Source organism: Monodon monoceros, unplaced genomic scaffold, assembly GCF_005190385.1.
Source record: "Monodon monoceros isolate NGI ecotype Baffin Bay Population unplaced genomic scaffold, NGI_Narwhal_1 Super_Scaffold_7, whole genome shotgun sequence".
Lineage (NCBI taxonomy): Eukaryota > Metazoa > Chordata > Mammalia > Artiodactyla > Monodontidae > Monodon > Monodon monoceros.
This window is the reverse complement of record NW_021703784.1, coordinates 105,833,543-105,847,019: the sequence shown is the minus strand read 5'-3', so window position 1 is coordinate 105,847,019 and position 13,477 is coordinate 105,833,543. Positions and strand designations below refer to the sequence as shown.

At 67.1% G+C, this 13,477-nt stretch overlaps 2 protein-coding genes across 4 annotated transcripts in view; both read left to right on the top strand.

Moving 5' to 3' along the window:
- CD81 (CD81 molecule) overlaps window positions 1–8,578 on the top strand; it is an 18,847-nt gene extending 10,269 nt beyond the window's left edge. Inside the window, exons 2-8 of the mRNA XM_029207862.1 lie at window positions 1,463–1,577; window positions 5,255–5,352; window positions 6,127–6,201; window positions 6,501–6,605; window positions 7,165–7,266; window positions 7,816–7,902; window positions 7,994–8,578. Of these exons, the coding sequence (XP_029063695.1) occupies window positions 1,463–1,577; window positions 5,255–5,352; window positions 6,127–6,201; window positions 6,501–6,605; window positions 7,165–7,266; window positions 7,816–7,902; window positions 7,994–8,056 (645 nt within the window). The 3' untranslated portion in view covers window positions 8,057–8,578. The remainder of the gene's footprint in view (window positions 1–1,462; window positions 1,578–5,254; window positions 5,353–6,126; window positions 6,202–6,500; window positions 6,606–7,164; window positions 7,267–7,815; window positions 7,903–7,993) is intronic.
- A 922-nt stretch (window positions 8,579–9,500) lies between these two features.
- Window positions 9,501–13,298, top strand: TSSC4 (tumor suppressing subtransferable candidate 4). 3 transcript variants are annotated; one of them, XM_029207860.1, is made up of 5 exons: window positions 9,501–9,520; window positions 10,231–10,332; window positions 10,918–11,068; window positions 11,783–11,896; window positions 12,053–13,298. In XM_029207860.1, exon 5 carries the CDS (start codon window positions 12,075–12,077, stop codon window positions 13,050–13,052), a length of 978 nt encoding a protein of 325 aa, XP_029063693.1. In that variant the 5' UTR covers window positions 9,501–9,520; window positions 10,231–10,332; window positions 10,918–11,068; window positions 11,783–11,896; window positions 12,053–12,074; the 3' UTR covers window positions 13,053–13,298. The 3 variants fall into 3 exon arrangements, with proteins under 3 accessions (XP_029063693.1, XP_029063692.1, XP_029063694.1); XM_029207859.1 differs by lacking the exon at window positions 9,501–9,520 and having other exon boundaries at window positions 10,144–10,332; XM_029207861.1 differs by lacking the exons at window positions 9,501–9,520; window positions 10,918–11,068 and having other exon boundaries at window positions 10,247–10,332.
- Window positions 13,299–13,477: the final 179 nt, after the last annotated feature.

Genomic DNA, 13,477 nt, shown 5'->3' with positions numbered 1-13,477 from the left:
CCCATCCCCACCCTCCCCCTCCCCCTGCCCCGTCCCCAGGCCCTCCCACCCGCTTGTGGGTGTGACAGACACCAGGAGCCCTTCCAGTGGTGCGCAGGGGGGCCCCGGGGGCCCCGGAGGGACCCTGTCGGTCCCACTGCATGTGCTCTGGGAAGGGGGAGAGCAAGTGTGTTGCCCTGAGTGTGGGGAGTGGAGTCCCTAGTTGAACATTTGGAAGAGGGGGTCAGAGAGGGTGCCATCCCGCCCTCGGGGGGGCGGTGTCGACAGCACCACCTTCAGGGTCAGCCCGGCTGCTGCCGGGCGCCAGCGGTCCCCAGCGGTCCCCACCAGCCTCACCGTCCACGGAGCCCAGCGTAGGAGGGCCTGGGCTGGGGCCGCGGGGCTCCTGGCCTCCCCATCCCCCATCAGCGCCCTAGCGTCACCTGCCTGGAGATCCCTGGAGATCCCTGGAGATGCTTGGGGCTTTCTGTGGGGCAGCCCCTGGTGCTGGGGCTTCGAGTCTCACACGCTCTACTGAGCCTGTCTCAGGGCCGCGCTCCGTGGCCAGGGCCTTGGGGACAGGCACTGGGCCAGCCAGGTGGTCTTCTTGGGGTCCGCTTTTCGGTTTCTCTTCTTCATTGGACACGTAGCTGACGGTCTGTGTAGGAGCTGGTGCTTGTAGCTCCGGGGACAGTTACTGCCTCGGGGAGCAGCCCAGGGAGGAGGCTGGGGTGCGGGGGCCAGCTTGCCTGGGTGGGTCAGATGCTCAGGCGTGGGCCTGCTGGGCCCGGTCTGGGCTCACCCTCAAGGACAGACCCCACCTAGCCCTGAGCCACCGTGCTCGCAGGGGCATGAGTCAGCCGGAAGCCCGCGCCCCCCGTGCCAGGCTCTGAGCAGAGCCCCCTCTCCTGCCCGCCACTCAGCGCAGCCTCCGCCTTGCGGTCTCTCTGGCGAGCACCGCGAGCTCCCTTGCTCTCCCGGCGGTTTGCCGTCTCCGTGATGGCAGGGAGTTACCCCACAAAGCCCCGGCCCTGTGGCTTCCCGGCTGCCACCGGCCCCAGCAGCCTCTGCCATCCACACCAGGGCCCCCGTGGCATCGAGTGCCCACCCCCTCCTCAAAGAAGTACTTGTTGTCTGTCTGAATGCATATTAACCAGGTGTCCTGCATCTTATCTGGTAACCTGTCTGGGAGTCTCACTCCAGTGGTGCCGGCGGGAGGGTTGGGGACCAGCCACATGGTCCCCCATGCCCAGGTCCCCCGGGGCATCATGACAACCAAGGCAGCAAATCAGACATTTGGAGCCAGCAGCAGCCCAGACCCCAGGGGCTAGTGCGTCCTGCCTGGAGGGAAGCCCTTCACGCAGACCCAGCGGACAGGAGGGTTCGGCACCCTCCTCTGTGCGTGTGTGCAGTGTGGTGGATTCACGCTCACCACTGCTGGGCTCCGGGCCACGAGTGACACCATGCCCTGCTCTTTCTGCAGCTGGCTGGAGGTGTGATCCTAGGTGTGGCCCTGTGGCTTCGCCATGACCCTCAGACCACCAACCTCCTCTACCTGGAGCTCGGAGACAGGCCTGCACCCAACACCTTCTACGTAGGTAAGTGGCAGAGGACGGGCTGAGGACCCCGGCTAGCTCTGGGCTGGGGGCCGGCAGGAACGGGCCACTGGGGTGTGTGATCATAAGCTCAGTAAGGCCTCAGGCAGGCTGTCACGGAGGGCTTCCAAGGAGGGCTTCCAGGAGGAAGCAGGGGCTGAGCCAGCTCAGCGGGGCTGGCTTCTTGCTGGGGCAGGGAGGAGGCCAGCCAGGAAGGGCTCTTCTGGCCAGAGGGTGAGACGGAGCCAGAGAGCAGGTGGGGTTATGTCAGCCTGGGGGCCTTGAGGGTCCCCTCTGGAGTTGGTGCAGTGCCTGCCTGGGCGGGGGGTGCTCCCAGGGAGAACTGGAACTGGGGGCGGGGTGTGTGCGTGTGGCTTTTTGGGACCCCACCCGACCACCTTAGGGGGGGCGACGGAGCAGGAGAGCGGCAGCTGGGTAGGGCGGGGGCAGAGGGGTGTTCGGGAGGCCTGGCACAGGGGCGCTGCTGGGCAGCACAGAGGTCCCTTCCAGTGGGGGGCCAGGAGTGGCCTGGCGAGTGGCGTGGCGCTCAGACTGGGCCGCGCCTGCCCCCTTCCCCTGCGCTCCCCTGTGTCATATGGTGGGTGTTTCAGGGGAGGCTTCCTGGGAGGGTGGGGCTGGAGCCCAGAGCCCCCAGGATGGAGACTCAGGGCCTGCATGACTCAGCCCTGCAGCCACACCTATAGCCGCTGTGTTAGGCTGCGAGTCTGCCTCCTGGGCGCCCGTGGTGGCCCCTTCGGGGCATCCGTCAGGCTGTGGGGGGGGGGGGGGGGGGGCCCGGGGCCCCCGGGGGGGGGGGGGGGGTGCCGGGGGGGCGACGGGGGGGGGGGAGGGGAGAAGGGGTGCCCCCCGCCTCCTGCTGGGCCCCCTCCCCCCATCAGGGAAGGTGGGGTCTGGCCCTTGTGGAGCTGTGGGAGTGTTTGTTGAGATGCTTCTGTCCTTTAAAGGACTGGCTCCTGGGCCGGCCCCTCTCACTCCCACAGGCGAGCAGCAGGGCAGGGAACCTTCAGGGCTCACGGCGCCCTGAGGGGCCAGCAGCCACCCCGGGTCACATGCTTGACCCTCGGTGGGAGTGGCCCACACACTCACCTCCCGCCCCGGGGCCGTGAGGGGTGCCTGCCCCCTCCCTGCCCGTGGCCCCCTGGGCCATAGCTGGGAGGGCTGGGTTCCGGGGGCCATGGATGGGGGGTGGAGACCAGAGCCTGGGGTTCTGGCGGCAGGGCTCCCGGGGTCAGCCGTCCCGGGGAGGGTCCCGAGCCCTCTTCCGCAGGTTCCTGGGCTCCCCCCATGCTGTGGGGCCCCTCACAGGTTCGAGTCTCAGGAGCAGAGGGTGAGTCTGCCTCCCGAGAGGGCACAAGGGGTCCGTGACCCGGGGCCCCCGCACACGCACCAGGCCCCCTCAGAAGCAAGGCAGTCAGCGGGGCCCACACGTCTGAGGACGCGGGAGCCTGGGCCCTCGAGGGATGTTTCTCTCCTGCGGTGCTCCTCCCAGGCCTCTCCTTTCCCTCTCAGAGCCCCCGCAGGGGTCTGAGCCAACCTGTGGCCGGGCCTTTTGTCCCAATGTGGGAAGGGCTGCTGCCATCTCTCCGTCCCCCTCTCTGGGACCTTGGGTGCAGTGGGCGTGGGCTCTGCTGGCAGCAGAGTTGAACCGGCCCCAGGGCGAGCAGTCTGGGAAGGGGTCCCTCCCAAATTGCTGGGTCTGGGGCCGCCAGCCTCGTGGCTGGGGCAGCTCCTGCTGTCAGCCCAGCGTCTGGCCCAGGAGGCAGGAGAGGAGCTGAAAGCTCCCCTGCTTCAGGCCAGGATGGGGCAAGAGCGGCGACGGGCTGCAGGCTTGGGTTAGGGACACAGTCCAGGCCGCCGGCGCGCAGACGTCTGGGGGGACCTTGGCGGGAGAATGGAGGCGGCGGGGCTGTGCTCAGGCTCTGGCGGGGAAGGGGTCCCACGGGAGAGGCTCGTCGAGGGCAAGGCTGGCGTTGGAGCAGGTGTCCCCCCGGTCCACTCACTGGGGGCCGCACGTCACCTGGGGCCTGACCCTGGCTTCTCCTGGCTCTGGAGAATCCTGCCCTTGGGGAAGCAGTGCCGGCTGCTGGTGAAGCAGTGTTAGCTGCGGGACCACCCGGCAGGCTGGGTGCCAGCCCCTGGACCTTCTGCTGTGTCCCCATGGGCGGGGGCCTCTCAGAGCCCCTCTGGCCACAGAGTTCCTGCCCACCCAGGGCCGGCCTTCCAGAGCCTCTTGCTGGCTCTGATGCAGACTGGGCCTGCCAGGGAGCTGGGGGAGCAGACGTGGGCCCTGACAAGAGCTGTCTGTCCAGTGCCAGGCAGCGGGGCAGGGTGAGCTGGGCTGGCTTAGCACCCCAGGCAATGCTGCAGGGCCCAGGGGGGTCCTGGACCTCACTGGCCAGAACCAGGCGGAGGGCTCTAGGTGGAAACCCGGCACCGTGGGGGGGCTTGGGGCTGGGCCTGGGGGTGGTGGGTGGGTCAGGTACCGCCTCTGGGTCTCCCAGCCTCTCGCAGGACCCTCCAGAGCCCAGAACGCCAAGGTGCCCCTCCCTGGCGCCCTGTGCCATCTCGCTGAACCTCAGGCAGTGATGTGGGGATGGGGGTCTCAGGACCTGAGCAGAGAGCACCTGGCTCAAGGGTGCTGTGCCCGAGGGAGGAGCCCCCGAGGGCAGGCCTGGCGGGAGGCTCCGTCTGTCCAGAGGGGAGGCCCCGGGCGTTTTCTGAGCCCAGCAGTGGGTCCTGGCCCCCAGGCTCCTTCTCCAAAGCCTGGCCAGGCAGGGGCGACAGGCCCTTGGCACCGGAGCCTTGGGACCCATTGTCCTAGCACTGTGGAGGGGGCTTGGGCTGCCTGCCCGCCGCGTAACCATGGCGACTGGGGGGTGGGCCCAGGGCTGCTGGTAGGACTAGGGTTGTGGGAGGTCCTTGGAGAGACGTGGTCCGCGTTTCAAGGGGCACGGGCCCCGCCTGGGTGAACTGTGGATGCAGGGAAGGGCCGCATGACCAGCAGTGGGTGCTGGGCAGGCCAGGGGGGCAGACTGACCCCGTGTGCCATCCTTGAGCTATCCCAGCCGCCAGGCCTCTGCGTCCAGCAGGCTCCAGCCCCCGGGGTCAGGGCCTCAGAAGCCGGGTAAAGCCCCCTCCTCTGAGCAGAGCAGCCGGACTCGAGCCCCCGTCTGAGAGGGCACAAGTGAAGTGGACTCGCCAGACCCCTGGGCTCACCTCCACCCCACCCCACGGGCCAGTAGCTGGGTCCTCTGCGCCAAGACGGGGGTGGTCCTCCACGGTGCCCCCAAATCCCGGAGACTGCGGGAACCAGAGAGGGTCTGGGTTGTGGCATCGCACTGAGTTCTCTGAACACTAACCATGGGCCGTTCGGTCCTGGCCTCGGCAACGCCGGTCTCCACCCACGTCACAGAGGAGGAAACTGAGGCCTGGAGAGGGGCCCACACGGCCCCGCCGGGCTGCCAAGCCCTTGCAGCTCCTCTCCAAGCCTCCAGGCATCTGCTGTCTTCCCAGCAGGGTGGGCGTCGGCGCCTCGTGGCCCCTCCAGAGGCCTGGGCAGTGGGGTGTGTGTACGCAGCCGGGGAGGAGGGCTTCCGGGGACATCTGTCCTGCCTCTTTGGGGTGTCAGGGCACTGAGGGCAGCCGTCTCTCCCCTGCAGGCATCTACATCCTCATTGCCGTGGGTGCTGTGATGATGTTTGTTGGGTTCCTGGGCTGCTACGGAGCCATCCAGGAGTCCCAGTGCTTGCTGGGGACGGTAAGGCCCAGGGCCGGGGCCAGGCTGAGGGTGAGGGCTGCGGGGCTGGCCGGGGGCAGAACCGGGAACTCTGGTGGAGACAGAACGCCTTCAGTCCCCGACGTGGAGCCTGGTGCCCCCCTGGCCAGTCTAACCCTGCGGACCTCCCCCAGAATGCCAGCTCTCCGGTTTCCCCAATCGGGTCTCAAATCCCTCCGAGGTGGACTGCCGTTACGTCTAGTTCTTTGTCTAGTTTCTACTGAGCTCCAAAGTTGCTTTTTCTTTTTCTTCCTTAAAAAAAGCCAGCTATAATAGTGAGTGAGTCCCAGTCCCAGAGCCAGCCTCAGGTGCCCCTAGGCATGTCACCCACCGAAGGGAAGTGGAGGCCTGGCTGTGCTGCCCAGGGCCTGGCGTCTGGGAGACGTGGGCTGCAGGAGGCTGTGCCTGTGTCTCCGGTGGGCGAGCCCAGGCACACCACGGCGACACCCTTCCCGTGGGCTTTGACTCCCTGCCCTTTCCGACCCACCCAGAACCAACCATGTCCTCCCCTCCCACACCCACCCCATCCTGTGGAGCCTGGTCCCTCGGGGATGATGAGAACATTGGCATCTCGCTGCCGGGCCGAGTCCTAGATTCTGCTTCTCGGCCCCACGCCTCTCATCCCGTCGGGTCCTGGGTGGGTGGATACCACCGGCCACCCCGCGCATGCTGGCCGGTCACTGGGGACTCAGGAAGGCCCGGGCCCTCTCTGGCCAGCTCTGACCTGCCCTCTCCGCCGTGCCCTCCCCTTTTCAGTTCTTCACCTGCCTGGTGATTCTCTTCGCCTGTGAAGTGGCCGCCGGCATCTGGGGTTTTGTCAACAAGGACCAGGTGAGGCAGCGTCCGTGGGGAGGGGCAGGAGGGCTGCTGGTGGGGAGGGGGAAGGGGCTCGGGCTGCGGGGGAGGGGTCGGACTGCAGGGTGCTTTGGGAGGGCTCTTCCCGGTAGGAAGCCCACAGAGGGCTTTCTGGAAGAGGCAGCATGGCGACCGAGCGGAAGGCAGGGTCACCTTCTCTAGGGCTCAGTGGCGGGCAGGTCTGTCCTGGGAGTGATACCTTCCGGGAGAGCCAGGTGAGGGCACGTCTCGGGGAGGGGGCAGTCCTGCTGTGCTGTGACCGCCTCCCTCCCCAGATCGCCAAGGATGTGAAGCAGTTCTACGACCAGGCCTTGCAGCAGGCCATAATGGACGACGACGCTAACAATGCCAAGGCTGTGGTGAAGACCTTCCACGAGACGGTACAGGGGAGCCGGGGGACCGGGGGAGAGGCGGGGGCCGGGGAGGGCATCCAGAGGGGCCGGGGGACTGGGGGAGAGGCGGGGGCCGGGGAGGGCGTCCAGGGGGGCCGGGGGACCGAGGGAGAGGCGGGGGCCGGGGAGGGCGTCCAGGGGGGCCGGCGGACCAGGGGAGAAGCGGGGGCCGCGGAGGGTGTCCAGGGGGGCCGGCGGACCGGGGGAGGGGCGGGGGCCGGGGAGGGCGTCCAGGGGCCTGGGGTTTTGTCCTCTCAGTGAGACCTCAGCCAGGAGCGGGAGGGGCATTGGAACCTGGGGAGATTCTGAGGGACCTGGGGGTCCCCGGTGGGAACTAGATGAGCCAAGGAAGATGGGGTGCAGGGGTCTCTGCGCAGTATAGCTAAGTGGGAGGAGGGGCAGAGTGGGCCCCCTGGGCTCCGTTCTCCCCCTGGAGGGAACCCGCCCAGCTCCCCGCCCCCACGCCTGGCCGGCGCAGCTCCTGGGGCCTCTGTAGCCTGCGGGCCACGTGTCCAGGGCTGACGGCGGGCGCCCTCCATCTCTGCAGCTTAACTGCTGTGGCTCCAACGCGCTGACCACAGTGACCACCTCTGTGTTCAAGAACAGCCTGTGTCCCTCAAGCAGCAACGTCATCAGTAACTTGCTAAAGGTGTGTGGTGATGGGTGGGGCCTCCCAGGGTGGGGCGGGGCCTGCCTGCTCCCCCATTTGGCTGCCACCCCTGGTGGGTCCTGGGCGGTGGCTGGCCCTCTCGGGGCTCCCGCTGGCAAGGGCAAGGACACGGCCATACTGGGCAGTGCTGTGGCTGGAGTTGGGGCTGCTCTGCCTGGGGGCCGAGGCCAAATTTTTGCTGCCGGCCGGCCCATGGGGAGGCGAGTCTCTGGCCCAGGTTCCCGATGGGGGAGCCCTCTGAACCTGGCATGGAGGTGCCCTGACCTCCCGGGTCAGCCCTGTCGCGGCGGTGCTTCCCAATCTCTTGAGTGCAAGAGGACGCACACGGCACACTCGCCATTTCCGTGTTTGTTTAAAACGGATGTGAGGTAAAACCTGGCAGAGACTAGGCCCTGTTCACACCTCTGCTGAGGGGTCCTGGAGGGCAGGGCTGTGCCCCTCTGTGCTCCTTCTGCAATGACCCTGGGCCACGGCCTCGCCGGGGGCTGAGGATGGGCACCTCTGAACGCTGTCTGGCCGCCCCCGCAGGAGGACTGCCACGGGAAGATCGACGAGCTCTTCTCGGGGAAGCTGTACCTCATCGGCATCGCCGCCATCGTGGTGGCTGTGATCATGGTGAGTGGGGCGGGCCTGGCATCTGCTCAGGGTCCCCCTGCGGGTCTCCGGGCACTGACCCACCTGCCCGCCCCCCCCCCCTTCTCCGCAGATCTTCGAGATGATCCTGAGCATGGTGCTTTGCTGTGGCATCCGGAGCAGCTCGGTGTACTGAGGCCGAGGCCGCAGGGAGGGCCGCTGGGACCCCTGCAGGGCCCCCAGAGCGACCCGGACACTTCTGAGAAGGGGCCGTCACCACCTGTGTATATAACCTCCTGGTATCACTGCTACACTTATCAGCCTTTTTACTTTTGAGGTTCTGTTCTTGTCCTGAAGTTCCCTGTTGCTTTCGGGGCTGATGTCACCTGTAGGTGGCATGTGAGTGGCCTTGGGGACTGCAGGGCAGGGGCCCCCTCTGCTTTTGGGGCTGCTCGGGGGTTCTGCTTGCTCAGCCGGGCCTCTCCTCGGGGCCACGAAGGGCCGTCCGGCCAAGCTGCACCCTCCTACCCACCCGTCCCCACGGGTGGCACACGCTCAGCCTTTTTTAATCCTTGTTCCTTTCCGGCCACCTGTCTCTAGAGCCGGGTCCACGAGCAGCCTTATGCCTTCAACGCACCTCTCCTTTCTAACGCGTCACCTTCGATTGTAATTACATCTTGAAAGTCATTCAATAAAGAAGGAAAAATCAGGCATGCTACCACGATGTCCGGCCCCTTCCTGTGCCCATGGTGTCTGAGACCCAGGGGCAGCCCGAGGAGCCTGGCGCAGGCGGTGCTCAGCTCTTTGGACCTCGCTGGGCCCAGGCTGTGCTGCCGACCCTGTTGGTGGGTGTCTGTGGGGCGCCCAGAAGGACTCCGCGGAGGGAGTGCCCCTTTGTTGGGCCTTGTGCCACCTGGAGCAGCCTCCACCCCCATTCCTTGTGCACCACTGCCCAGCAGGGTCTGTGCGGGGCAGGCAGGCGGCCCAAGAATGTGGTACCGGATGTGGGGCCCCTGCAAGACTCCCCGCCCTCCTGAGGGCCAGCTCAGGAGGATGGACACACTGCTCCCTCCCAAGGGTCTGAGGGGCTCTTCTCTGACCTTCTAGTTGCTTGCAGACGTCCCGTCATGGGGCTGGGTGCCCACATCTTGCAGAGGCTGGAGGGCAAGGCCTCAGCCACTACCTGGGGGAGCCTACCTGGCCCACCACCGTGGACTGAGGCCCAGTCACCTCTTGGGTAGGCTGCTGCCCCCAGCGGGAATGCTGGGTGATGTCACCATTAGCTGCATGCAGGTACCCCCCTGCACGTACATTAACTTGACCTCTTGAGACAAGTCCCTGGCTGGGATTCATACATCAAGGGCTCCCTGGGGCCTCCTTGGGGGGCTGATTTTGGAAACTAACCCCAGCCCTGCATTGGGGGTCACAGGGCCTCAGCGGGCCTGCCCTTCCACAGTCCAAGGGGGTGCTGGTGGGTTGGGAAAACTGGATGGCCCAAGGAACCAGCTCCTTTTTACTTCTCCCTGTGCTGCGAAGCCCTGAGAACATCCTGGCCGAGGCCTGGGTGTCACCCCTGCTAGCTGCGGTGTGAACTAGCTGCGGTGTGAACTAGCTGCGGTGTGAACTAGCTGCCTGCGGTGGCCTGGACTCTGCGTTCCCGGTGAGGCCCTGCATGGGGGTGGCCTTAGGGATGATCAGAACGGGCCCTGTTTCCTCTCTGGGTCCCTGGGCTAGGCCGCAGCATGGCCTGAACCCTGGATTCCAGGGCTGCAACCCGGGGCGAGGGAGCGCGCTCTGGCCGTCCAGCAGGCGAGGCGTCAGCAGGGAAAGGGCGCCGGCCGCCTGGGCCCCGGGCCGAGGTACGTGCGGCCCGTCCAGGGGAGACTGGGATCTGCCCTGCGCTTCCGGGCAGAAATAACCAGGCAGGCCATCGACCATCGGCAGGAATAGGTAGGGGCGCCTCTCCCAGGAGAGCTGCCGCACGGCAGGCCCGGGCAGTCGGGAGGTTGGCACGAGCGCGCAACCTGAGGCACGCCCCGCTGCCCGGCTCCCGGGACCCACGAGGGCGTGGCCGGCCGCTCTAGGCCAGGCCCGGAAGTGCCCGGGAACAGCGCCGCACGCGTCGATGCACTTCCGGTCCTCGCGGCTTCCGGCAAGCGGCGCTGCGGCCCCGGGAACGCGGCGCTGGCCGTTAGCCCTCGAGCATTCTGGGAGTCGTAGTTCGGCCTCCCAGCCTCCCTCCTGGCCTTAGTCAATTCCGGTCTCTTCGCGAGAGAGCGCCGTTTCCGGGAGGGAAGACAGCGAATGCGCAGAGACCACACTCCCGACAGGCCTCGGGAGTAGCGGCCCAGTGACTTGTGGGAAATGTAGTTCTTCAGGTGCGGAAGCCGCGGCCCTCCGCCGGCAGAGGACTCAGTTTCCCAGAGGGCCGAGCGCGGCGCAAGATGGAGGCAGCCAGGCCGCGGTGAGCCGGTAGGTTTGTGGTGGGGAAGACGGCGCTGCTGGGCGGTCGGGCTTCGGGAGGCTGCTGTCCGCAGTCTGCTGCGCCGAGCAGGGAGGCCCTCGTGAGGCCCGGACCCTTGGCCCATCCACCCGAGTTGGCCCCAGAACTTAAGCTCCCGACACGGAGAACCTGTTGGGCACGGGCCGAGGCCCTGGGCGCGTGGAGTGGAGAAAGTCAAGGGTCCGCCTCCCAGGGGAGCGAGACAACCAGCAAAGAAGCCAGTGTTCTCTGGGACCTGGCCTGCCCGGATTCCGGCCCTGAGAAAACCCCGCTTCCGAGCCCCCCAGGCCCTCAGCCTGTATTCATTTCTGCCCTGCGCTGACCTCGGGAAGTTCTCGGAGAACTCAGAGATGCAGACCCCGCATTCCCTGTCTTGGGGCGCGATCCCCGTCTCCCCACGGCGTGTCCCACTCACCACGGGCGTTCCCGCGATTCCAGGGGACGGGGTTGCAAATGTAGGAAGCCGGAGTCCGGTTTGAACTCCAGCTTTGCCTGCAACGTACTGTATGACGGGCAAATCCTTCCCCGCTCCGGTCCTGCCACCTCTAAAACAGACACCATTGGCGTTTACTTCGTGTCCCCTTTCCTGGAGTTGTGCCTTCATTTTGGGAGTCACGCGAGGCCCAGAGGAATGGAGATCTTGCCTGTGTCTGACCTGCTGCCGGGCACTCAGAGACACTCCTGGTCTGCCTGGTCTGGTCCTCGGTGGGTGCACGAGCAAGGGGTCACCCTGGGCCAGGGAGGCTTGGTGGGAAGAGGGAGTTGGTGGACGGATGGCTGTGCGGAGGGTGAGACTGGGCTGTCCTCTGAGCCTGGAAACAAGCTTCAGGGTGCCTGGTGACAGTGGAACACTAACCAGGTGTTGGCAGCACTTCTCTGCTCAGCTGGGAAAGTGAGGGGTGTGCGGAGGAGCATAGGACAAATGCCCCAGGAGCTGTGGGGCTGGCCTCTGTGGAGCAAGGCCGCTCCGGCTTCCTGAGCGCTTGACCCGCAGATGCCAAGGATGTGTCTGCAGACTCCTCTGGAGCTCCAGGGCATCTCACAGCGGTCAGGAGCACACCTCCTCCCCACGGAGGAGGCAGGCCTCCCGGCCTTTGTGGAGTACCCACTGCCTGCCACGCAGCGTGCTTGGCTGAGAGAGGGAGTGCAGAGCAGAGGTCGCTCTCGGCCCTGGGTTCAAGCCCTGGCTGGCTGCTTACTACCAGAACCCCCGCCCCCGCCCCCCCTGCAGCAGGCCTCCTAGTGGCTTTAGTCAGACTGGCTGGAAAGGATTGAATGAGGTGACACGTCAGAAGGACCAGCTCCTGGGCTTGGCTGTGTCAGGGGCTCTGTAAACCCAGGCCCACTCCCGGGGTGGTGGCTCCACTCCAGCGTGTCTGCTGTCTGGTCTGAGGGCTGCCTCTCCCTCCCTGCCCTCAGCCAGCCACTGAGCCACTGAGCAGAGCCGTGCCTGGCGGGGGCCGTTGCGACCAAGAATCTTCTCCAGCGCTCGGCCCACCAGCCGTCCAGCACAGGCGCCCAGCAGCCAGGGAGGTAAGAGGAGGGCTTTCGGGGCGGGGGACCTGGCCGTTCCTCCTTGGACACAGCTCTTGCTGCTGACCCTTCCCCGGGGTGGTGGGTCTGCAGGAGGGACTTGTTCTGAGCTTGTGTTGTCTCCAGTGACCGACTCCCTGGGCTGCTTTGGTGCAGGTGTGGCGTGGCTGGGGGACGCATGGCTGAGGCAGGGGACGGCCAGCACTCCGTTGGCTCCGGGGGTGCCGCTCTGTCTCCCGACCCCGTCTGCCTCAGCGACTCGGACTCCAACCTCAGCCTGCCCGATGATGCTGAAGTGGAAGCTCTGTCTCCAGGGGGGCTGCCCGGGGAGGCCCCAGGGGATTCGGGCCCCGATGAGCCCCCCTCGCCCCCCAGGAGCTTCGCCACAGCGGCGGTGCAGCCCTTCCACCTGAGAGGCACGAGCCCCACCTTCTCCCAGCGCAGCCACGACATCTTCGGCGGCCTGGAGCGGGCAGCCAGGCGGGCTCCGCCCTCTGCGGCCCCAGCCGGCCCTGGCGACAGTGGGGGCTTCCGGCAGCCGCTGACACTCTCCAGCCGGCCTCCAGCCGGGGGCCCGAGCAGGGCCACTCAGAATCCCGCTCCCCTGAGGGTGCCCCCCGTTCCTGACTACGTGGCCCACCCCGAGCGCTGGACCAAGTACAGCCTGGAGGGTGTGGCTGAGGCCAGCAAACAGAGCAACCGGGCCGCCGCCCTGGCCTTCCTGGGCCCCCAGAGCCTGGCCGCCCCCAGCGGCTACGTGCCCTCCTTCAACCAGGACCCCTCTAGCTGTGGGGAGGGCCGGCTCATCTTCTCCAAACCGGTCCGAACCGGCGAGGCCCGGCTTGAGAAGAGGAGGGTCCCGAGGAAGGCAGGGGAGCCGGGTGGGAGCCCCCGCGGGATCCCGGGGGCGGCGGGGGGTGAGGGCCCCGTGGAGCTGGCCCACCTGGCCAGGCCCGGGAGCCCGGAGGCCGAGGAGTGGAGCAGACCCCAGGGGCACCTGCAGGAGGTGGGTGCACCCGAGGGGGAGGCCCTCGCGGGGTCTGGGGCCAGCGCCCTGCCAGGGGAGGCGGTGGGCTTCCACAGCAGCAGGAAGCGGAGCAGGGACCACTTCCGGAGCAAGGGCAGCAGCCCCGAGGCCCCAGGCGCGGAGGTCTGAGTGGGGAGACCGCCTGGCCGCCTGCCTGCCCTGGCTGAGCTGGAGGGACGGCCACCACTGTCCCCCCGGGGTGGCTTCAGGGGCAGAGCAGGCCCGGGGCCCAACCCCCAGGGAAGGGAGCCAGCGGGCTGCCTGTCGGTGGCACCAGCGGCCAGGGCAGAGACCTTGCTGAGGGTGTGGGCCAGGGGTTGGCGGAAACCCTGACTCACCCCGTGCCCAGGGGGACAGTAAAGGCTCTGGGTGTTCCTCAGTCTCCGTGTCTCTTTGTCAGCCCCCCTCCGCCCGGGACTGTGGCCAGGGCCCTCTCTTCTCTCCAGACACCCCATCACCCTGTTCCCACATTGGAGCCTCCCAGCTTAGCGTCAGGGGGCTCTGAAGGTTTCTAAATAAAGCCTGTGTTCCTCAGTGGCACGTCTTCCCAGCCT